Raw genomic sequence first — 21,846 nt, forward strand, 5'->3', positions numbered from 1 at the left:
AATTAGTTTTGTAGTGCAGTACAGTGCAACTGTTCAGTATGCTAGGTGTAAAAGCCGCTACATTTTCCTGTACTGTAAACTGTTAAATTGTCTGCACATACAGCAGTGGAAAGAATGGCAGAAGCCAAAGGAAATATAAGAAGTCAGGGAAGAGGGAATGGGAACATGAAGCTCAAAGGAAAAAAAGTGGAAAGACGAAAGAAACATGTTGTTGAATCCTGCCAGTTTTTTAAATAGATTTGGTAAGGAAGCAAACCACACCAGAAGAGTCTCTCAATTGCTAGTGAGCTCTATGCCAGTGTTCTAGCTTCTCAGTCAGCAGGGCCTGCCAGTCGCCAAGCAAGGAGTTCTGCACCTCAGCAGTGCTATATAAGGAACACTGACCCCGCCAAGTGGAAAAAGGAGGTAAGCTAGCTCTGCAGAAAACAATGAAGCTTGCCAAAGGCTTGGGCACAATAGAAGTAAAGCTAGCAAGAAACTGGCAGTGCATATAAACAAGGAAATTGTATGGGGGATTTTAAAATGAATTGTTGATCTCTTCAATAATATTTACAATATCAAATTTCATCGACCTGAAATCCTAACCAGGATCTATATTCCAACCAGATGGCAGGTTAATTAATCCACACACCCCCCCCCCGCCCCCCCCCCCCCCCACCGACCGTTTTGTATTTCGTCAACCGCAAAACCTCAAGAGAAAAGCAATGGCCTTTTATCCACCAGTGGATGAATATAAAACCTGCAGACCAACTAAAATAATCAGAGGTCAAACCCCACATGAATTATCCACATTTGATCTTGGTAAAACCATCCTCAATTGGAATTGGATTAAGGAACCGTATTTAGCATAATCGCTGGTAATTCCTTCTGTGTTTGCTGTTAGTGTGTAAATAAATAAATACATTAATTCATGAATTAACCAGTAGCAGAAAATACGGATCAAGTTGAGGGACTATGATATTTGCTGTGAGCTCTGAAAAGGTTTGCATAGACAAGCGCTACTGTGTACGCTGTGTCTTCTCCTCTTATTATTACACCCCATTGCAGCAACTGCCTGGGGTGAGAGACAGCTTGCAAATTAATCGATTTTCTCTGAGCCGCGGGTGGTCTTGAAATGCTGAGTTGTCTAGTAGCTTAGTTTTGTGTGTTTGTGTTCGAGTGTGGATGTTTTATGTATGAACCTTTAGTAATCAGGGGGTCTGTTTCTTGTATGTTTCATGTCGTCACCTTCTTGTGCAGCAAAAAAAAAAACAAGACTTATGATTCTATTTCCTCTCCTCTTTTACATGAGAGATCTGAAGTCAAATAACACTACCTATGGACTTTGTATGTTCTGAGGCTCTCGTCATTCCACAGCAAATCTCTATGGAAACCGACTGTGGTCCTTTGTCATAACATCAAAGAAACAAATCTTTTATTTATGCATTACACTACATGTGTAGCTCCTTTCATCATGGTGTCTAAGAGAGCATCAGACCACAGTTATTCTGCAGAATTTAACCCCAAACACACATTTAACCCCAAACACACAGGTAACAGCAAGGAAACCAGGCCGTGTCTTACCTGTTACTAGCTTTGTTAACCTTATTACTGCCTACCACTTTTATTTGTTATGGTAGTTCATTTTTTTAATGTTTAATCTACAGCTGTGGCCAAAAGTTTTGCTTCACCTTATATAATTAACTAACTTTGCTTCATAAAGTCGAATGAAACCTGCTGAATAAGGTTACGTTAACATATTGAATTGCATACCGCGTTGTAGTTTTCTATATACATAATGAAAAACTGACATTTTGAAATCTAAGTACTGTACTACTATTATGGCTTCCGGTAGACTTTTGCGATATTATTTTGTAGTTTCTTTGATTTACATGATGCTAAATAAAATATTTAAATAGTGTTCATATCGTTTTTTAATTTTTTGTTTTAATTCGTATAATTTTAGGTGATGCAAAACTTTTGGCCATAGCATTAGACTAGTTCTTAAAGTTTTTCCTAGTGCAGTTTGTGAGCAGTTCCAAGATTGCTAAGGCTCTGTTGCTGTGTGGGATTGTATCGAGTTCTCTGTGCCACTGCAGGTACCAACCCTTGCAGTAGGAACAACGGAGACTGTTCTCAGCTCTGCCTGCCCACCTCGGAGACCACCAGAGCCTGCAAGTGCACTGCCGGGTACAGCCTGAAGACCGGCCAACAGTCCTGTGAAGGTGAGCTGCAGGGCTGGTGTTGGACTCTGCTTCCAGAGTTTTGCCAACCACATTTTTTTTTTGTATGCTAAACTATGCTGTTTAAACTTACAATGAGTTAGCATGATGTGTTAGCCCTGTTTGGTAGTGTGCTTTCTTTCTTTTTGATCTGTCATGCCCCCCTCACCCATTCTTAGGTGTTGGATCGTTCCTGCTGTATTCAGTTCACGAGGGAATCCGTGGAATTCCATTGGATCCCTCCGACAAATCGGATGCCCTGGTGCCTGTATCTGGAACCTCATTGGCTGTTGGGATAGACTTCCATGCGGGTAAGTGATACCTGCCTTGGATTTTATACCAGATTATTTCTAGTTCTGAAATGTTTTTTAGCCCTGAGCTGTAGCTCCAGTATGGGTCACTGGGTTCCAGAGCCATGTTGCCTTGGTGGGCTTTCCTGGGTTTAACTCTTGGCTTGTCGACAGACAATGATACCATCTACTGGGTGGACATGGGCCTGAGCACCATCAGCAGAGCCAAGAGGGACCAGACCTGGAGAGAGGATGTGGTGACCAACGGCATTGGGAGAGTGGAGGGCATCGCTGTGGACTGGATTGCAGGTGAGAAGGGACCAAAACATTATAGTCACTGAGTTTCTTTAATGGGTGTTAAATGGGATGAAATAAGACTCCCATTGCATAGCAGTTTGATTCGTGCCTGGTTTTACTATGAGTTTAATAAGACACCCCACACGTGGCTGATCAAGCTCTAATGGGTGAAAATGCAACAGGAGTATTATTTTCATTCCCTGTAATAGTTTAGAGTAAAAACATTAGCTCAGTGTTATACATGTGTGTCTTTAGCATATGCATTTAAATGCTGTACGCACACACAGTCTTATACACAGATACACATTGCAGTAATTTATACAAAGTGATAAAGGCTTCTTAATATGACTTTTCTGATTGGTTACAAACATTCCCAATATGTTAAAAATGTAAACTTGCTTCACCCTGAAGCTTAAAGCTTTTGCAAATTAGATAACAGCCCAAGTTTCTTTTTACTTCTGTACTTGTGTGTTAGTTACATGGAAGCTGAGAGTGACAGTGATGGGTATTTGGGGTGCGTTTGTTGCCCTTGCATTTAAAACTCATTAATAACTAATGGCGCAATCTACTGCCAGACACCTAATAAGGATGCCTTGTGTGGACAAACACAGAGCTTTCTGTAGTGGCTAAGCAGTCACCGCAGAGCTCCAGAATTAATAATGGCATGTTAATGGATTTGTGTCACGAGCCATTAAGGGGAATGATTTGGTTCAACGAAGTTTGCACCATTATTCTTATTTGCTGACAGTTATTAATTCTAATTAATTACACTCGTGCACATAATTTCCAATGTGGTTTGTTGTTAAACATTTAAGTAACAATCAATACCCTTTGAGGAGGTGACACATTCATTCCTGTGTGTTAAACTGCAATGCAACAAGAGAACCCCCTGACCACCAAGCCTTTCTAAAGGGATTTAGAACATTTAGAACTAGAATATCTGATGCAAAGAACCCAATAGCCCATATCTGATGTGGATATGAAGTCTTTGTCATTTCTTTTCAGGAAACATCTACTGGACAGACCAGGGGTTCGACGTGATCGAGGTGGCCAGGCTCAATGGGTCCTTCCGTTATGTGGTGGTCTCCCAGGGTCTCGACAAACCTCGAGCCATCACTGTGCACCCCGAGAAAGGGTAAGAGTGACCCCTGCACCACATTGGGGCTGACTGGACAGAACAGGAATAAATTAAACACGCATGCTGTGACTCTGTCTTCAGTGTGTAGGGCCACCGTGGGCAGCCAGGGATGGAATTAAGACTCCAGGTTTTACTATGAGTTTCATTAACCACTGTGTTTAGATAACAAATTCTGGTGAGTTAAACTCGTATTAAAATAAAGAAAGGATCAAATTGCTAGCCAACGGAAATCTTGTATCCGTTCCTGGTGACAGAGTCTGCAAGTTTTAAACTCATCTGGTGGGATCATGGATTACCGCCACTAATTCCAGAAGTTGGGAGATCTGAGGAAATGCCTTTTACACAAAAGTGCATTTTGTACTCCTGTCAGTGGTGGCAGCAACCTTGCTGTGGTTTAAAAAAAAATAAATAACCTGTGCTCTCTCCCCCTGCCTGTTCAGGTACCTGTTCTGGACGGAGTGGGGCCAGTACCCGCGCATTGAGAGGGCTCGACTCGACGGCTCCCAGAGGGCTGTGCTTGTTAACGTCAGCATCAGCTGGCCCAATGGGATATCCATCGATTACGAGGTCTGTTGTTCACATGCGATACACACAGTCACTTTGATTTCAATGACATACTGTATACCATCCTTAAAAGTAGGGTTGTGCGCTGTTGAGTTCAGTAGTGCTATTGCTAGTACTGTATGTTTTTATAAGTGTTTGGTGGCTACTTCTGATGAAGTTTGGGGTGTATTTCTCTCACACTCTTTGCTTGGGTCTGTCATACAAAGAGTGTAAGAGAAAGTACACTCTAAACTTGATAAGAGGTAGCCATCATACACTTATAAACATGTTATAAGTAATTGAATCTAAATTAAAAACCTGATACGAACAAACTTAATCTGTTAGCGCCTGTTGTGGTTTAAATATTTAGTGTTTTTTGACATTGAGTGTGAGATCTACCTTTCAGCAAGTGTAGTTGCAGCTAATAATTCCCAATGAGGACGTGACTTTAACCCTACTTACAAGCTCTACAGAGAATATTACCTCATACAGCATACACCTCATGGTCCCTTTATTGCCTGAGCCCAGTGGAGACTTTATCTGGGACCCCCTTTGGTGACATGGGTCTGCCATGAGCTTTTGTGCAAACAAGACTACACTCGTATGTGTAGATTTTTTCCATGGTTTTAAAGAGATACATGTATTATTTATCTGATTTAACTTTCATAACGCTACAGAAGATCCACCAGAAATGTTCTTTTAGATAATGCCAAAAAATAAAAAATATACACATTTTAAAATGATTCAGATTGTTAATAATCCTCTCTCCTGGTTTCAGGACGGTATGCTGTACTGGTGCGACGCCAGGACTGACAAGATCGAGAGGATTAACCTGGAGACCGGAGAGGACAGAGAGACGGTCCTGCAAAGCAACAACATGGACATGTTCTCGGTGTCCGTCTTCGAGGGCTACATCTACTGGAGCGACAGGTAACAGCGAGGAAACCAGGCCGTGTCTTACCTGTTATTAGCTTTGTTAACCTTGTTACTGCCTTCCACTTTTATTTGTTATGGTGGTTCATTTTTTTTATGTTAATCTACAACTATGGCCAAAAGTTTTGCATCACCTTATAGAATTAACTATCATACAGTCAAATGAAATCTGCTGAATGTTACGTTAGCACATTGAATTACAAACCGCTTTGTAGTTTTCCATATACTTAACGAAAAACTGACAAAAAATAAATAAAAATGTGAAATACTGTAGTACTATTATGGCTTCTGGTAGGCTTTTGCAATATTATTTGGTAGTTTCTTTGATTACAGGATGTTAAATAAAATATCTAAATTATGTTCATATAGTTTTTTTTTTTTTTTTTTTTTTTTAATTGTCTCAATCCTAAAACTTTTGGCCATAGCTGTACAACACTATAGATAAACTCTTACATCCTGGTACCTTTGTTAGTCACATGGCTGGATTGCAGCTAGACCATTGGAGTGAAACTGAACTACAAAACATGAAGCAAAGAAGCAGTAGCTACTCTTCATCTATAGAGTTTTTGACATATCTGCATATTCCAAATCTGACTCTCTCCTTGCAGAAAATACAAGGAAAGAACCACAATCTTTAACAGGGGAGACCAGTGATAATATTGCCAGTTCTAATAATAACGTACCACATCCTCGACTTGAGAAGTTTCTTACAGAAGGCGCTGAGAAAGACTAGTCATTTATCAGCTGAATGTATTACATTTCCTTTAGCATTTCTAAATGTAGCACTATTGAGTGTTTAATAGTTGTGGATTATACTAACACACGTGTCTTTCTTTTAACACAGGACCCACGCAAACGGCTCCATTAAGCGTGGCAACAAGGACAACGCCACAGACTCCGTGTCTCTGAGGACCGGCATTGGTGTGCAGCTCAAGGACATCAAAGTGTTCAACAGAGCCAGACAGAAGGGTAGGCGTTTCACAGCGGCCTGTGTCTGTGTCTGTATCTGTGAAGCATTGGCCACTGCTGCAGCTCTGCAATTGAGCTGTTAAATCAGAAGAGTTCAGCGTCCCAGTTAACTCATGACATGTTAATAATGCTGTCAGAAAGAATCTTGCTCACATTTAAAACAAAATTGTGCCAATAACAAAAGCAACAGTGAAACGGTGATGTTGTATATACATAGTGTGTTCTGCACCGCTGAGATTCATGTGTTTGTTCCCCCCGTCCCAGGTACCAACGTCTGCATGAAGAACAACGGAGACTGCGAGCAGCTGTGCCTGTACCGGGGGAACGGAGAGCGGACCTGCGCCTGTGCCCACGGCATGCTGGCCGAGGATGGCGTGAGCTGCCGGGACTACGACGGCTACCTGCTGTACTCTGAGCGGACTATCCTCAAGAGCATCCACCTGTCGGACGAGAGCAACCTGAACGCGCCCGTCAAGCCCTTCGAGGACCCCAAGCACATGAAGAACGTCATCGCGCTGGCCTTCGACTACCGGGGAGGCGGCGGCAAGGGGGCCAACCGCATCTTCTTCAGCGACATCCACTTCGGTAACATCCAGCAGATCAACGATGACGGCACGGACCGCCGGACGGTCGTGGAGAGTGAGTGCTGTGGTTTCTTTGTTACCGTCGCCCAAGTGCGGAGAGGAGGTCTCGGGTCACAAGTGAAATGAATGTGTCCGACTCGGATTAGTACATCAGTGCCCAACACTTGCAATTATGGTGCAGTTGGTCTGCTTGAGAGGGGATCAGAACTGAATTACAGACAGGGGGTGTTCGTGTCAGGAGTGGGGTGCACTATCACGCTTGGAAATGGAAAGGTGTTCTTTATGCTACGTCTTTGCACTAAATTCACAAGCACCGCCGGCACTTTGAAAATAGCTTAATGGCATTTATTTTTGTGCATCCACTCAGTTTAACTTCTCCTTTCATCCACTTTGAACTTGCCTCGCACTAGGAGGTCGAAGTTAGCGATCGAAACTGCAGATAATGGCTGGAGTGATTTCCTTGACCCTTTTTTAACAACAGTAAACACAATAAAAATTCAGTGAAAAGAGGTCTGTGATGAAGCAGGTTAGGACGGGGTTATAAAGATTCAACGCTGCTTGAAAGATCTGTGTGTCTCTTAGTAGGAATCTACTAAATATATTTTTATGCTGCCTTTCATCTCTGCCTAGAAACACATGTATTTTAAGGCTATACTGTACAGTCAGTCTACTCAACTCCTGGCTAATCATTTTATCAATGTACTGTTGGAGTCCCCATTAAACTGCACAACTTCCTGTATGCTAGCTTGTGATTACAGTTCGTTTCGTGTCTCCCATCAGACAAACAAATGCCATCCCATTGCTTTTAACAATCCTGCTTGCAAGGAACATCTCTCTGAGATCATATACTGCTAGCTTCTTTTTACAGCAGTCATAAACACTCTTTATTAACACTGAGAATCATTCTTCAGTTTGTTCCGTATGAATGCAGCCGATTGTTGTATGTTTAGTGTGTTGCAGAAACGGATTCAATGTAGCCTGCCAGTTTGCACATTGATGGAATGTTTGAAATAATGCTAACATCCCGTTAAGCATAAGGAATTGCTAAATACAAGTATACAGACATAAAGGCTGCCTTTATGAAAAGGAAATACCAGTATTTATGCAAACAGAATTTCATAAATAAGAGTCTGCACAAACTGTACTGTACTCACATACTTTAAAGATAAGTAATACATTTAATGTTGGTTTGAATTTTGTGCAAAAGCAACGGAAGAACAATGTGGATTTTTCCAAATCCAGTATAATTTAATTATAGATTTCAAATACATGGCATTAATAATTATATAAATATCTACATTTATGTGCTTAGTAGAATGAAAATCAATTCACAATGATTGTTTTATCATAAATATACCACAAAATGTCCCAGGATTTGGATGAAAATGTATCCAAAGAGATGTTGGTTCTCAGTGTCTGAGTGATTCAGCCCAGTAAACCACCTCTGTATTCATATCACAATCTGGTAGGAATTCTATAGCAGATAATGGGCAGCGTTTTTTTTCTTCTCCAGTGTGCCCTTATTTCTGTCTGCCTGTATCAAAGCTGTGTGCCTTTCTGTCTACATGTGGTTGTAGCTCCAAGTGGAACGGCTTCACTGTGTCCTGCTCTCCACAGCAGCAGCAGCACGGAGAGGCCAGCGCCCTCAGTTCCTTGCGGAACTTCTTGGAGGTGAAGGCGTAGAGAATGGGGTTGGCAACAGTGGAGGAGGAAGCCAGGAGTTGGGCGAATATAGAGAACGCATCCCTGAAGGATACCGTGCTGCTGATGAGCGTAAACAAGAGCACGTAGGAAGGGAGCCAGCAGAGGGTGAAGGCCAACACCAGTAAAACTGAGACCAGCGTGACCTTCCTGTGGTACCTGTCCAGGTACGGGGCTTGCAGGCTGTTCTTTTTGGCCCGCAGGAAGCAGTAGATTTTGGAGTACATGATGATGATGATGATCAAAGGGATGGCGAAGCTGAAGAGGAGGAGCGCCACGCAGTATACCAGCTGGCTGATGTCGGTCAGGAACGCGAAGCAGTAGACAGGATCGGAATCGGACACTAAAGTCCGCCGGTACACAAACTGCGGCGCCGCCAGCGCCACGGAGGGCAGCCAGATGATGGAGACGACCATGCCGAAGTACCAGTTGAGCTGGAAGCGGTACGCCTTGGCCGGGTGAACGATGGTGATGTAGCGGTTGACTGCCAGGGCGGCCAGGGTGAAGACGCTGGCGGAGGAGCATGCCACGCCCACGAAGCTCACGGCTTTGCAGAGGAAGTCCCCGAAGACCCAGCGCGCCAGGGCGATGGAGGCAGCATTGAAGGGCATGCAGGCCAGCTGGAGCAGGTCGGCCACGCTCAGGTTCAGCAGCAAGATGTTGGTGCCGTTGCGCCGCTGCTGCTTTCTTCTGATCAGGATGACTTTGACCAAAGTGTGACCCACCACCCCGATGATGAAGATCACCGCGTCCAGTAGAGGAACCACTATCTGATGGATGGATCTGTGTTGAAATTCTCCTGGGCAGCTGGTGCTGTTACCATGGCAAGAGCTGTTGTTTTCCAATTCCATATCCATGAAGACCTGTTCTAGTACAGTGCAATATAATTAAAAAAAAATACATATATATCGTGTATATAAATATATATATGTAATGTGCCTTTCATGTGAGGGATTTCATGCCTAGAAACTATACATATCGGTATTAAGATGCAGTATACGACTGCTTTTTCAGTAGCTTCTGTTTCATTTCATTAAGCAAAGTACACTACTTATAAATCAGCCCTGAAATAACAGTGGTTATAGTGTTATTTATCCGCAAGTTCTGTGTATCTTCCCAGTGAATGATCTAGGTTGTTTTTGTGGTGCTTTATAAGATTGAATATAATTGGATGAAAAGTCTCAAAAATCTTATCTGTTGTATCTGTGTCCCCAGACCTTTTCGGACTGAATTTACAAACCTGCAAAAGTCAACAGACACTGAGAACAAGCAGATGTTGATGTCCATGGATTAAAAAAATAGTTTGCAACAAAAAAGTCTGCACAAGTTAAACTTCAGTAAGAAAGAGAATTCCAGAAGGCAGCAGCTGTATTCCTAGACTGTGTGATACGTTCCTGTACACGCGTCTGGTATCGTGTCTTCTGTATGCAGAAAAAAAAGAGTAACGTGCTGTTTAAGAAAAACTTCCTTATTGCTGTGGGTGGATCTTGAGTGAGTCAAGACGACATCCTGGTGAGGTTGGATACAGTCATTCAGTAATAGCTGAGCCTCAATCGATCTGGACTGCAGGGAGGGTACCTTGTGCGTAGTTAAACCACCTTGACGTTATTGATAAACCAGCAGCAGGAATTTGTGTTTAGTTAGAAAAGGCCATTACCCTGCTGTTGTCTGTCCTCCCTGCCAAACCCAGAGCGGTTACTTTAATGAGAAAAAAAATATTGACTCTGTGCAAACAGTGATCAACTTGTCTATCATTTTACTATTCCAGGAATTGCAGTCATAAAAATAGACTGATGAAAAGATATGACGAAGTCCAGCCATTTAAATAAAAGATGACCTTTGTGCATTGCAACATGATAGAAAAAACATACATTGTGCTCTGTGAGTTTTATTTTCTAGGACACCATGCGATCCTCATGTATGTGGGTACTGTTTATTGGACCTGAATTCAGTGTTTCAGGATCATCTGAAATCGAATGTTCTGATTTCAGATCACTGTGGGGGTGTTCAGGTTTTAATTCACATTGGTTCCCCTCCTGCTACTCTACAGTACACAGAGGATGCTACAGTGTGCATGCTGCATAATTCAGCCTTCTGTTCACTCAATTTCATCAATCTGACCTCACTTTGTCCTTGCAGAAGCCAAATAGTTTCAAGCAGACCATCCAATTGTCTACAATGGTCGGGGGGGTGATTCTGTCCACTCTAACCCAGCCCTGCTCTTTTCAGTGTGGTTAAAAACGGGTCACACTTAGGAAAGCTCCCTAGCAGATTGGCCATCGTTATCTGTGCCTGTCTAATAACCCTGAATTCCCTCTGCAAACAGGCTGCTTCCCTTTTCACCTGGCAGAACGTTAAACCAGGCACATAACAAGTGATGTGAAGCCTCAAGAACTGCACTGCATTACGGCTCAGTTGGTTGTCGGACACACTAATGCAACAGTTGTTTTACTAAGAGGTTTCAGTTCATGGCTCCATCAACAGAATGACAGTTTTAACCCTCAACCTCCACTTTAATGATACATTTTGCAATAAAAAAGTGCACATTTCATACACAGCATCAGTATTGCTATACACATTACTGTACGGTAGATATGTAAATAACAGAGGCTGATAGTGGTGATTGCTTAATTATGTTTTCAACAGCTTTTTTTATTTGTATTGATTTTTAATATTCCTGTCACTCACATTTTTACTTAACTGTTTATGGGAACTCCATGTGATATGAGAATTTGTCCTGCCAAGACTTTGGGGGGAAAAAACATATATATTAAAAAGTATAGTATAGATAGGAAACTTAACATGGCATAATAAAGTGACCAAATGGGGATCTGTATGTGCTATTTCAGACACTATATGTACATTATTGTAGGTCACGAGTTTGTAGGTACGGTATATCAATTGCAAGTTTTTATCTGTCTCCCCACGCTCACTAAAACTCCCTGCTGAATTCTTCCCTGCTGGTATTAATTTCACTATTTTTCGTGTGCTGTTCCCCCAGATGTGGGGTCAGTGGAAGGCCTGGCGTACCACCGGGCCTGGGACACTCTGTACTGGACCAGCTACACCACCTCCACCATCACCAGACACACCGTGGACCAGACACGAACCGGAGCCTTCCAGAGGGACACGGTGGTGACCATGTCCGGAGATGACCACCCCCGAGCCTTCGTCCTGGACGAGTGCCAGAAGTAAGAGCCACGGGGATACTGACACACAGCACTGTGAATACAAACACATTCATCCGAGAGGCGCTTTTGCATTTGAATAGGTCAAGGAAACGTAATTACACTGTACATGTTCCTAGGGTAAATCATCCATAACTTTAAAACGCTCAATCAGAGTTCTAGGATACAACTAGAAAAAAGGTCAAGTAGACCCGAGTTAATACATTGAAAAAGGCACGAGCTGAAATGTTGGAAGCCTCAGAGCAAGGTCAAAATTATTAGAAAATGTCATCCCATGAAAAGCAACCATTTAAACAGAACCCAGCTGTTCAGTGTGCCTTGCAGTTTTACACCAGTGTGTAGAAAAAAAATATAGCTATGGACAAAATGTTGCAGCTGTTTTTGAAAGAACAACGTGATCAATTTGAAATGCCTTTTACGTTATACAAATCATTAAAGTGGTTCAATGTTAGGACCTAAAAAGCACTACGTGTGCTATACATGTGAAATACGTGAGATGAGCCTGGAGCTGTCATTTCCCTGGCAGTGTGGTGACTGTTTCTTTTCTTTCTCCTCTCTCCAGTCTGATGTTCTGGACGAACTGGAACGAGCAGAGTCCCAGTATCATGCGTGCCACGCTGTCAGGCGGCAACGTGGTGGTGATCATCGGCAATGACATCCGCACCCCGAACGGGCTCGCCATCGACCACCGCGCAGAGAAACTCTACTTCTCCGACGCCACCCTGGACAAGATAGAGCGCTGCGAGTATGACGGCTCCAACAGATACGTGAGTCGCTGGAGCCCAATGGAAATCGAGGCTACAAAACCATTTCTAGTTGTCTCGTCACGCTTTCCTAGATCATTTACCATCTGCTTTTAGCGTGAACATTACTGTACGTACAGCTGTGGCCAAAAGTTTAGCATAAACCTAGGATTTCAGGCTTGAGACCATAAATAAACTCTAAACATAATTTAGATATTTTATTTAACATCGTGTAATTCAATTTCAATTGGTCCTTTAAGTATATGGAAAACCGACAAAGCGTAATGTAATTCAGTATGTTGATGTAACATTATTCTTCAGGTTTCATTCGACTTTATGAAGCTAAATGAATTCTACAGGGTGATGCTGAACTTTTAGCCATAGCTGTATATGTATGCAAACCCGTGCCTAACTGCAAGGCTTGTGTGTTTGTTCCCAGGTGATCTTGAAGAACGAGCCTGTGCACCCCTTCGGCCTGGCAGTCTACGGGGACTGTATCTTCTGGACGGACTGGGTGCGCCGGGCAGTGTTGCGCGCGGACAAGTATGTGGGCGGAGACATGAAGGTCCTGCGGGCGGACATCCCCCAGCAGCCAATGGGAATCATCGCTGTGGCAAACGACACTAATAGCTGTGAGTCACAGCATATTAGCACCGGGTGTTCAAGATCATATTTTAACTGTGAAAGAAAAAGGGGACCCACAAGTGTACTTGATTGCATTTCAGTTGTGCTAAATTGGCGGTTGATTTTTAGCTGTCCATATTGAAGTGCTAATTTAGAAGTATTATTGTGCAGTACAACAGTTTCCCTGTCCATCATTATAAATCAAATTTTTCTTGAAAAATCACAAAACAGAAAGGCTGCCGATTTGTAAAAGGGGTTGAACTCGAGGCTGGGCATCAATGTGTACAAACCGCTGTCCGAAGCTCTCGCTAGTGGGGCTTGTGTTACAGCTCCTACAATGTATTCAGAGTAGGTTTGATTCTCGAATCAGGGGCTGATGGCAGCATCAGCGGCCAGGTGAAATAAGATTGCTTTTTTTTTTCGGTTTGCCATCAGTAGTTAGAGCGCACGCCAGTCTCCAGCTGCAAATGTAATTAGATGACAGAAGCAATCTTTCTGTTTTAAAGGAATAAATGCGTCTCGACACTTCGGGCCATAACTACATTTGTTAAAGTGAATTTCTATTTTAGTCTCCCCCTGCTGCGATGGCAGCTTCAAGCAACTTCTACATAAAAATGTTAACACCTGAGGCGAATCCCATTTAGATCAATCACATTCCATTACGCTGCTTAAAGGACTTGTGTTTGTGCCAGTGTGTCACTGCGCTTTAGGGACAATTTTCAGAGTTCAAGTGACAGTCTTATTTAAATCTGCGTTCTCTTGTAAGCTGTGGTGGTTGTTTATTTGTCTCGTGATTTGCATTTTTATTATGTTGTGCACTGCCTAGTTTCAGAAACTAATCGCAGTTCTAGTGGAGTCTGTCAAGCTTTACATCTATCCAAATGTGATGAAACTTGGGACGTTCTTTAGCAAAAGCAAAGATGGAAATAAGTCTCCTATTGCATAGCAGTTTCACCCATTCCAGCTTTTACTATGTGCTTTCTTAGCCATAGTGCATATGTAACGAGCTCAGGTGCGTCTTTAAACTTACAGTAAAAACCAGGAATGGATCAAACTGCTATGCAATGGGAGTCTCAGAATCTATCAGAATGTCTGTTACGTATACAAGTATATCTCACTGTGTCTACATGTGTGCTGTAACTTGCAACCTGTACGTGTATGATGTAAGGGTCATGGTTAATCACTCACTCACCAGTACAGTGAATAAAGACTGATTAGTGTGTGTTTGTGATTTTCCATTGATACATATTCCCTGCTGTGCTCCTGTGTAGGCGACTTCTCCCCGTGCAGAGTTAATAACGGTGGCTGTCAGGACCTGTGCTTGCTGAGTGCGGACGGTCGGGTTAACTGCACCTGCCGCGGAGAACGCGTGCTGATGGATGACACCACCTGCAGCGGTGAGTATGGGACTGTAACCTCAAAGCAAGGAGGGGAGGAGGATTTGGTGTTCCGTTCTAAAAGTCTGGCAAAGGAAATAGGCTTTAAGCCCTCTAACTAATGTTTGTGTCTTTTGGGTGCAGCTCTGAACTCCACCTGCAGCAGCGCGGATGAGTTTGAGTGTGGGAATGGCGACTGCATCCTCTACAACCAGACTTGTGACGGTGTGGCGCACTGCAAAGACAAGTCTGACGAGAAGCAGTCATACTGCTGTGAGTAATCGTTCCCCAGCCTGTATAGGTCACTTTTAAAGGATGTCACATTTGTAGCGGTGGGCAAAATAAGATAATTTACATTGGGATTTTAAACCCTGTTCATTGAGTGCAAGTTGTCATTCTGGGGACTTTCCTAACTATGGGAGCTTGTGTTTTGCTCTGTGGATTTGGCATGTTCGTTGTTGCCAGGTTTGTAATACAGAATGCATCTCCCCTCCAGCAAACCGCAAGTGCAAGAAAGGTTTCAGACGATGCATCAACGGCCGCTGTGTCACCTACAACAACTGGTGCAACGGCGTGGACAACTGTGGAGATAACTCGGATGAGCTGCCCTGCAACAGTACGTAGAACACTGTGAATAAAAAAATAAATAAATACCTGCTGCCCTTTTACAGCCACAAACAACTAAGTTGTTTTTTTTGTTGCTTGGTTTCAGAGACATTGTGCGCCGCGGAGGAGTTCCAATGCCGTGATGGCAGCTGCATCACTAACTCGAGCCGATGTAACCAGGCCATCGACTGTGAGGACGCCAGCGACGAGATGAACTGCAGTAAGAGTGGAGGGCTTGTAGGGGGTGCTAGCATTAAACCTGTAGACCATCATTTCACTTTCAGCTTATTGTATTCATATTTAGAAGGAAAAAAAAAAAATCTAAATATGATGGCTAATACATGTTATGCAGTTTCTTTTAAAGGATCATCTGACGGCTACATTTTATAAATGCAGAAGTTGTTTTTTTTTGCCTTTCTGTTCTACTTCAATTACTGAACAATTCATGCAATTTTGTTTTTTGTTTCTTTCAAAGCTGCGACTGACTGTAGCAACTACTTCCGTCTGGGTGTGAAAGGGGTCACGTTTCAGCGGTGTGAGCTGACCACGCTGTGCTACGCGTCCAGCTGGGTGTGTGACGGGTCCAACGACTGTGGGGACAACTCTGATGAGAGGAACTGTCCAGGTAGCGCTCGTTCTCACCGGCCTGCCTGCGGAACACAGTGTTCTAGTGCTGGATATCAAACAGAAACACAGAACGATCACAGAGGGGACCGTTCAAAAGTGTATAAGGGGGGTCATATATTAACATTGAATATATTAGTACAGTGCCTCTTTAAGGACATGGGGAGATAAACATCCTGAGATAATATCCTGAGAATTCGACCATAACACGTTTCTATTGATTTATTTTCCAGCGTCCTCAATGAGCTACCGTATAGTAGGGTGTGATTTTATAAAGTCAGATGCAGTGCTGCTGTGGGAAACGTTTCCTAATTATGAAAGGCCCCCATCTGTCAAGAGGTGCTGTGTGTCCCTGTGTGACAGCCGCACTGTGCTGTGTTTGATGTTCATGTTTGTCTTTATTTAGACAAGCGCTGTCTGTGTTAGGCACTTTGTGAAATTAGCTTTATCAGTGTTCCTTGGTGCTGTCCTTTCATCTTTCTGGTACACATTTTGTTACTTCCATCTGTCAAGTTGTCATTACCCAGCTGTAAATGTTTTTTTTTTTTCCCCACACTACAGTACTGCAAAGCAGCCAGCTGACTTTGTAATTGCGTTGTGCACACAGACTTATTGCCATCAGTCTGGTATTGACTCGTCTCCCTTTTTTTCCCTCGTTTGGTGCCTCTAGTTATCTTAGACAAAAAGAAGCTGAAGTGCCCAGTGAATTTCTTTGCCTGCCCCAGCGGACGGTGTATCCCGATGAGCTGGACGTGTGACAAGGAGAATGACTGTGAGAATGGTGCTGATGAAAGCCATTGTGGTGAGCATTGAATATTTTTTTTTGGTGCTTTCGTGTTTGGTGCTTCTGCAGGAATGGCAACAGTGAGGATTGCATTGAGTGGCTATAAAGGTTGTCTGTAGCGTTTTGTCTGCAGCGTTTCGAATGCAATAATTTGCTCTCCGCTCACTCCCCCAGACAAATTCTGCAGTTCGGTCCAGTTCGAGTGCAGTAACCACCGCTGCATCTCCAACCGCTGGCTGTGCGACGGGGCTGACGACTGCGGAGACGGCTCTGATGAAGACAGCAGATGCAGTGAGTCTTTGTTTCAGATTTTCTTGATATGGTCGCGCGCTTGCAAACCCTGTGTCCGATTTATACCCTGTGAATATAAATGGCTGTTAAGAAGTGTAGATGTCCCTGTACTTGCCTACAGCGTATGCAGTGTAACCTGCGATTTCTGTTTCTTTGCAGAGACGAAGACTTGCAGCCCCGATTCGTTCCAGTGCCCGGACTCCCACATGTGTGTCCCCCTGCGCTGGAAGTGCGATGGGGACCGCGACTGTCCTGATGGGTCAGACGAGAGTGTCAAGGCTGGTTGTGGTGAGTGAAAAGCCTCTTTTTAATGCCTCACGTGTGGGGGTTAGAAAGCAATCTGTTTGGTCATGGATCAATGCAATTATTTATGGAGAAACTGCATTTTTAAAAAGATAGCAGTATCTGGAGGGAGGGGTGAACTAAGAAAGAGAAAGAAAACTGCAACAGCAAGAGCAGGTTTTTAAAGCATGCATTGAACCATTGTTCTCAGTGCATGCTATCTGTGGGTGCATTGTTTGCTTGCCTTGACAAATTGATTTATGAACGTCCCCTTGCTATTGATCAATAACACCAAGAAGAAGAGGGGAGGATGGAAATAGATGCTTAATGAAGATTGCACATTGAAGAAACCATCCTGTAGGCATGTAAGATGAGATGGTGTGAATGATGCACACAGAGATTGCAGCTTCTCAGGAGGAGATGTGAAGATAGTCAAAGCATATTGCCTGTCTTGATTATGTAGGGTATTGTTTACTGTGTCCAGAATGGTAAAATGATCCTGAAATGACCCATAAAACATTACAGTACTTTTGCAAAGATGTGCGTATGTATTAATACAGACTGGTTTGCCCTCATTTCTCCAGTTTACAACAACACATGTGGAGAAGGGGAGTTCATGTGCCAGAATAGGCAGTGCATTCCCAAGCACTTTGTCTGTGACCATGACAACGACTGCGGGGATGGCTCTGATGAGTCCAAAGAATGTGGTACGTCTTTCTCTACAAGATCTGTATTGGCAATCAGCTGGCTATGAATATTGCAGAAACCTACAGCCATTCTCAACAAGTTTGAACTTCGTTTAACTCTTACAGTTGAGTTAATAGTAAGAATTGACATTTTTGTTATTTTCAGATTATCCAACATGTGGGCCTAATGAGTTCCGTTGCGCCAATGGGCGCTGCCTGATCCAAAGCCAATGGGAGTGCGATGGAGAGTTTGACTGTCACGACCAATCAGATGAGGCGCCCAAAAACTCCCATTGCACTGGGTCAGGTAAGCACTTTCCAGCCAGGTCCTCCTAGTTCATTAGCTAGGGAAGAAGGACTCAAACCAAATATTTTTGCTCATTTGTAATCTGTTTACAACCCATGTCTGTCTTGTTTCAGAAAAGAAATGCAACGATTCCTTCTTCCTTTGCAAGAACGGCAATTGCATCAACGAGACCCTGCTGTGTGACAACAACAATGACTGCGAGGACGGCTCGGACGAGCTCAACTGCTTCATTAACGAGTGCCTGAGCAAGAAGCTGAGCGGCTGCACCCAGCAGTGCCTGGATCTCAAGATCGGCTACAAGGTTTGGAGCTTCCACGCCTGCATTCACTGTCTGTGTGAGCTTGAAGGGCTCACTGCTGCAGATGTGTGTTCCTGTATGGATGGGTTTCTACGAACGCGTGTTAGATTGATTTGAAAAATGGTATATAGTGGTGAGGGAATGAAACACACACACAATTGTGTAATGAGGCCACACGTTGACTTGATTTGTCATGTTGGCCAAACTCTTCTAGTTCACTTCAGTTTAACCCCATCCGGTTCTGAAAAACAAAAAAAGGAATGATATAAAAATACTGTGAACGTCTCAGTCAATTGGCATTTAATGTTGGTCAAATATAAGTTACCGTGTAGGGTTGTGTTTATAATGGGAGCTTTCAAACCCTGTGTTCGATATGTTTTGCTCTGTGATTCTGTGTGATGTCTGCTGCCGTCTTGAATTGACTACCTCTGTTGTGGGTTGTCTCTAACGCGCCCCTGTGTTGACCCTTGCAGTGTAGGTGTAATGACGGCTTCCGTCTGAAGGATGATGGGAAGACGTGCGTGGATGTTGATGAGTGCACCACCACCTACCCCTGCACCCAGCGCTGCGTCAACACCTACGGCAGCTTCAAATGTCTATGTGTGGAGGGCTTTGAGCTCAAAGCAAGCGACCCCACCATCTGCAAGTCCACCGCGGGTGAGGGCAGACCAAATTCCATTTGTCCTTATCGACTGCTAGAATTACTTCAGTGCCACTGCTGTGTTAGTGTAGCCTGGTTTGAAATTTGAATTAAGTCAGATTATGTGAAAAAAATAAGATCTAACTCTCGCTGCCGCGTTTGAAGCAGGGGGCGCTTTGAGGAATGTGGTCCTGGGAGGCAGTTTTAGAGTATTTTCACAGAGCCTGTGATTGATCTCTGCAGCACTTAAAAGGGAATCCTTCGCTCTCGCGGGTTGAATGAAGCAGTTTCTCGCGGGTTGAATGAAACAGTTTCCTTTTAAACCAGGAATGTTTTCCAAAAGTATACTACGTTTCAAACTCTAATGCAAAGTTTGACCCCCACAGAAGAGGAGCCTTTCCTGATCTTTGCCAATCGCTACTACCTGAGGAAACTGAACCTGGACGGCTCAAACTACACGCTGCTGAAACAGGTACATTGAAACAGTTGCACTGACTGTCATTGTGGATATGCATGCCTCCAAAGGGGCTGTTCGGAGATGTGTATATTAAGTGTGTGTATACAGACTCTCATTGATACCCATTTCCAGTGTATGTAATCAATGCCAAGCCTGTATTAGTGTCTGTTGTGATCACACAATGCATTGATTTATGAACTATTGGGACACATGCCCACTTTGCAAGAAGGGTATTGTACAGACGGGCTCATTTGTGCCAGACACGCAGGATCCCAGATTTGGTACCTTTTTGTGTCTGACAGGCAAGAATTATCAGTTTGCAGATTAACCCCTGAATACAGGATTTGGGAATGGTATCAGTTCAGTTTCTTTCACAACACACTGCTATTTTCCAAGCCTATTCCTTTTCCTAAATGCTAAGCGTTTCCTTGTCGCCCCCGTTCCTCAGGGCCTGAACAACGCAGTAGCTCTCGACTTCGACTATCGGGAGCAGATGATCTACTGGACTGACGTCACCACTCAGGGCAGCATGATCAGACGCATGCACATCAATGGAAGCAACGTACAGGCGAGTGTCTGCCCCCTTTCACAGGGCTTGCCCTGGTGATGAGATTGCTTTGCCTGTGTCTTTGAATGTGGATGGCTTTGATTTTGAGTTTGCAGTTGTAATGAGTGACGTGGTTGGGCGTGCCTGTGTTTCAGGTTCTGCACCGCACCAGTCTGAGTAACCCGGACGGGCTGGCAGTGGACTGGGTCGCTGGGAACCTGTACTGGTGTGACAAGGGCAGAGACACCATCGAGGTGTCAAAGCTGAACGGGGCGTACCGGACCGTGCTGGTAAACACAGGGCTGAGGGAGCCCAGGGCGGTGGCCGTCGATGTGAGATACGGGTAAGTCCTGTCCTACTCTTTTTTTTTTTTTAATCCTCTTCCACTGGGGGTGCAAGAGGAAGTATGTTTGTCATACTTTATCATGTATCTAGAGCAGGGCTCACCAGAGGTTGCCCTTCCAGGTCTTTGTTCTAGCCCTGTTCTAAACTGTTTAATTAATCCCCAAAGTAGTTTATAGTATCATTTTGCCTGTTAAACCTGGAGTGGAATAGCTCTCCAGGACCGTGATTGTGGTCACCCCTGATCTGGAGAATATCATTGTGGTAAAACCTACTCAGGCTGCTTGTATCCAGTATTGTGATGTAGTCTGGGTATTTTTTTTTTTACCCCCTTGCAAGCTGCTGAGAGCATCAGAGTATAGGAATGTATGGAGGAATCTATCCACATTTTACATCATTGCGTGTTTTCTGTGTAGGTATTTGTACTGGTCGGACTGGGGGGATCAGCCGCACATTGGCAGGATTGGCATGGATGGCACCAACAGGAGCAACATCGTGGAGAGCAAGATCACCTGGCCCAACGGCCTCACCCTGGACTTCATCAATGACAGGATCTACTGGGCCGACGCGCGGGAGGATTACATTGAGTTTGCAAGCCTGGATGGAACGAACCGGCACACAGGTCAGTCACACTGTGTCAGTGATAATTCTTGAGGGTCCTTGATGTTTATAAACCCTTTACATATTTAGTCGTCTGCCACCGATACTTCCTGTAGCGGAATAGGATTTCTGATATTGAACTTCACAGGTCCCTTTACAAGCTCTAACTAAGGCATACTGTCATTATTTTGCACAACGTTTTCCAGTAGACTTGAATTTGACTCCCATTGTTTGCCCCAGTTCAAAGGTGTGGAAGGTGGATGGTGGAGACTGCGTGGAGTTGCTTGATTCCAGACAGACAGCTGAGCTTGACTAACATGACTTAATGTGGATGAGTGAATTTAGCCAATATCTTTTAGCACCACTGGAAGAAAATCAAATCTGTGAATTTGCAGTTTGAACCAATGCAATAGTTTCAGCTCATAAATGAATAGGGCAAACACCATACTTTATTGAGGCATTTTCATCTAGCCAGGCTATGGGCTATTTACAAAAGAAAGAAAAACAAAATAATCCATCCAACTAGATTAATACTTAGTGCAGTTCTTAGCTGACTTTTGCTGGCATTGTGGTTCAAAGTTACCAACTTCCCCATATTCTGCTCAGGAGAGCCAGAGCTTGTGTTATGAACCTTTTTATTGTCCATTAAACAGTCTGTGATGACAGGACAGCTCTCTTAAACTTCACTTAAGGGGAGGCTTGCAGAGAGATGAGGCGGTCAAAGTTTGTTTTGTATAAATTAGAAGTTATTATTTGTTTTTAGATCAATATCAATTAAATGAGGGTGTGGGTCCT

The 21,846-nt window shown here is 43.6% G+C and overlaps 1 protein-coding gene across 4 annotated transcripts in view; it reads left to right on the forward strand.

The window, feature by feature from the left end:
- Nucleotides 1–21,846, forward strand: part of LOC117401016 (low-density lipoprotein receptor-related protein 1) — a 138,876-nt gene that overhangs the window by 98,148 nt on the left and 18,882 nt on the right. For 2 of the 4 annotated variants that reach the window (XM_059011466.1, XM_059011467.1), the window contains exons 34-60: nucleotides 2,079–2,204; nucleotides 2,381–2,512; nucleotides 2,666–2,800; nucleotides 3,794–3,923; nucleotides 4,367–4,493; nucleotides 5,248–5,399; nucleotides 6,247–6,371; nucleotides 6,636–7,010; nucleotides 11,649–11,847; nucleotides 12,407–12,611; nucleotides 13,027–13,219; nucleotides 14,483–14,608; nucleotides 14,732–14,860; nucleotides 15,084–15,203; nucleotides 15,300–15,413; nucleotides 15,669–15,818; nucleotides 16,488–16,619; nucleotides 16,776–16,892; nucleotides 17,052–17,180; nucleotides 17,759–17,881; nucleotides 18,027–18,167; nucleotides 18,281–18,468; nucleotides 18,939–19,122; nucleotides 19,492–19,577; nucleotides 20,011–20,130; nucleotides 20,265–20,452; nucleotides 20,868–21,073. In XM_059011466.1, coding sequence (XP_058867449.1) covers nucleotides 2,079–2,204; nucleotides 2,381–2,512; nucleotides 2,666–2,800; nucleotides 3,794–3,923; nucleotides 4,367–4,493; nucleotides 5,248–5,399; nucleotides 6,247–6,371; nucleotides 6,636–7,010; nucleotides 11,649–11,847; nucleotides 12,407–12,611; nucleotides 13,027–13,219; nucleotides 14,483–14,608; nucleotides 14,732–14,860; nucleotides 15,084–15,203; nucleotides 15,300–15,413; nucleotides 15,669–15,818; nucleotides 16,488–16,619; nucleotides 16,776–16,892; nucleotides 17,052–17,180; nucleotides 17,759–17,881; nucleotides 18,027–18,167; nucleotides 18,281–18,468; nucleotides 18,939–19,122; nucleotides 19,492–19,577; nucleotides 20,011–20,130; nucleotides 20,265–20,452; nucleotides 20,868–21,073 — 4,152 coding nt within the window. The remainder of the gene's footprint in view (nucleotides 1–2,078; nucleotides 2,205–2,380; nucleotides 2,513–2,665; nucleotides 2,801–3,793; nucleotides 3,924–4,366; nucleotides 4,494–5,247; nucleotides 5,400–6,246; nucleotides 6,372–6,635; nucleotides 7,011–11,648; nucleotides 11,848–12,406; nucleotides 12,612–13,026; nucleotides 13,220–14,482; nucleotides 14,609–14,731; nucleotides 14,861–15,083; nucleotides 15,204–15,299; nucleotides 15,414–15,668; nucleotides 15,819–16,487; nucleotides 16,620–16,775; nucleotides 16,893–17,051; nucleotides 17,181–17,758; nucleotides 17,882–18,026; nucleotides 18,168–18,280; nucleotides 18,469–18,938; nucleotides 19,123–19,491; nucleotides 19,578–20,010; nucleotides 20,131–20,264; nucleotides 20,453–20,867; nucleotides 21,074–21,846) is intronic. The other 2 variants (XM_059011468.1, XM_059011469.1) reach the window with 1 other exon arrangement.

This window comes from Acipenser ruthenus, chromosome 42 (genome assembly GCF_902713425.1).
Source record: "Acipenser ruthenus chromosome 42, fAciRut3.2 maternal haplotype, whole genome shotgun sequence".
NCBI lineage: Eukaryota > Metazoa > Chordata > Actinopteri > Acipenseriformes > Acipenseridae > Acipenser > Acipenser ruthenus.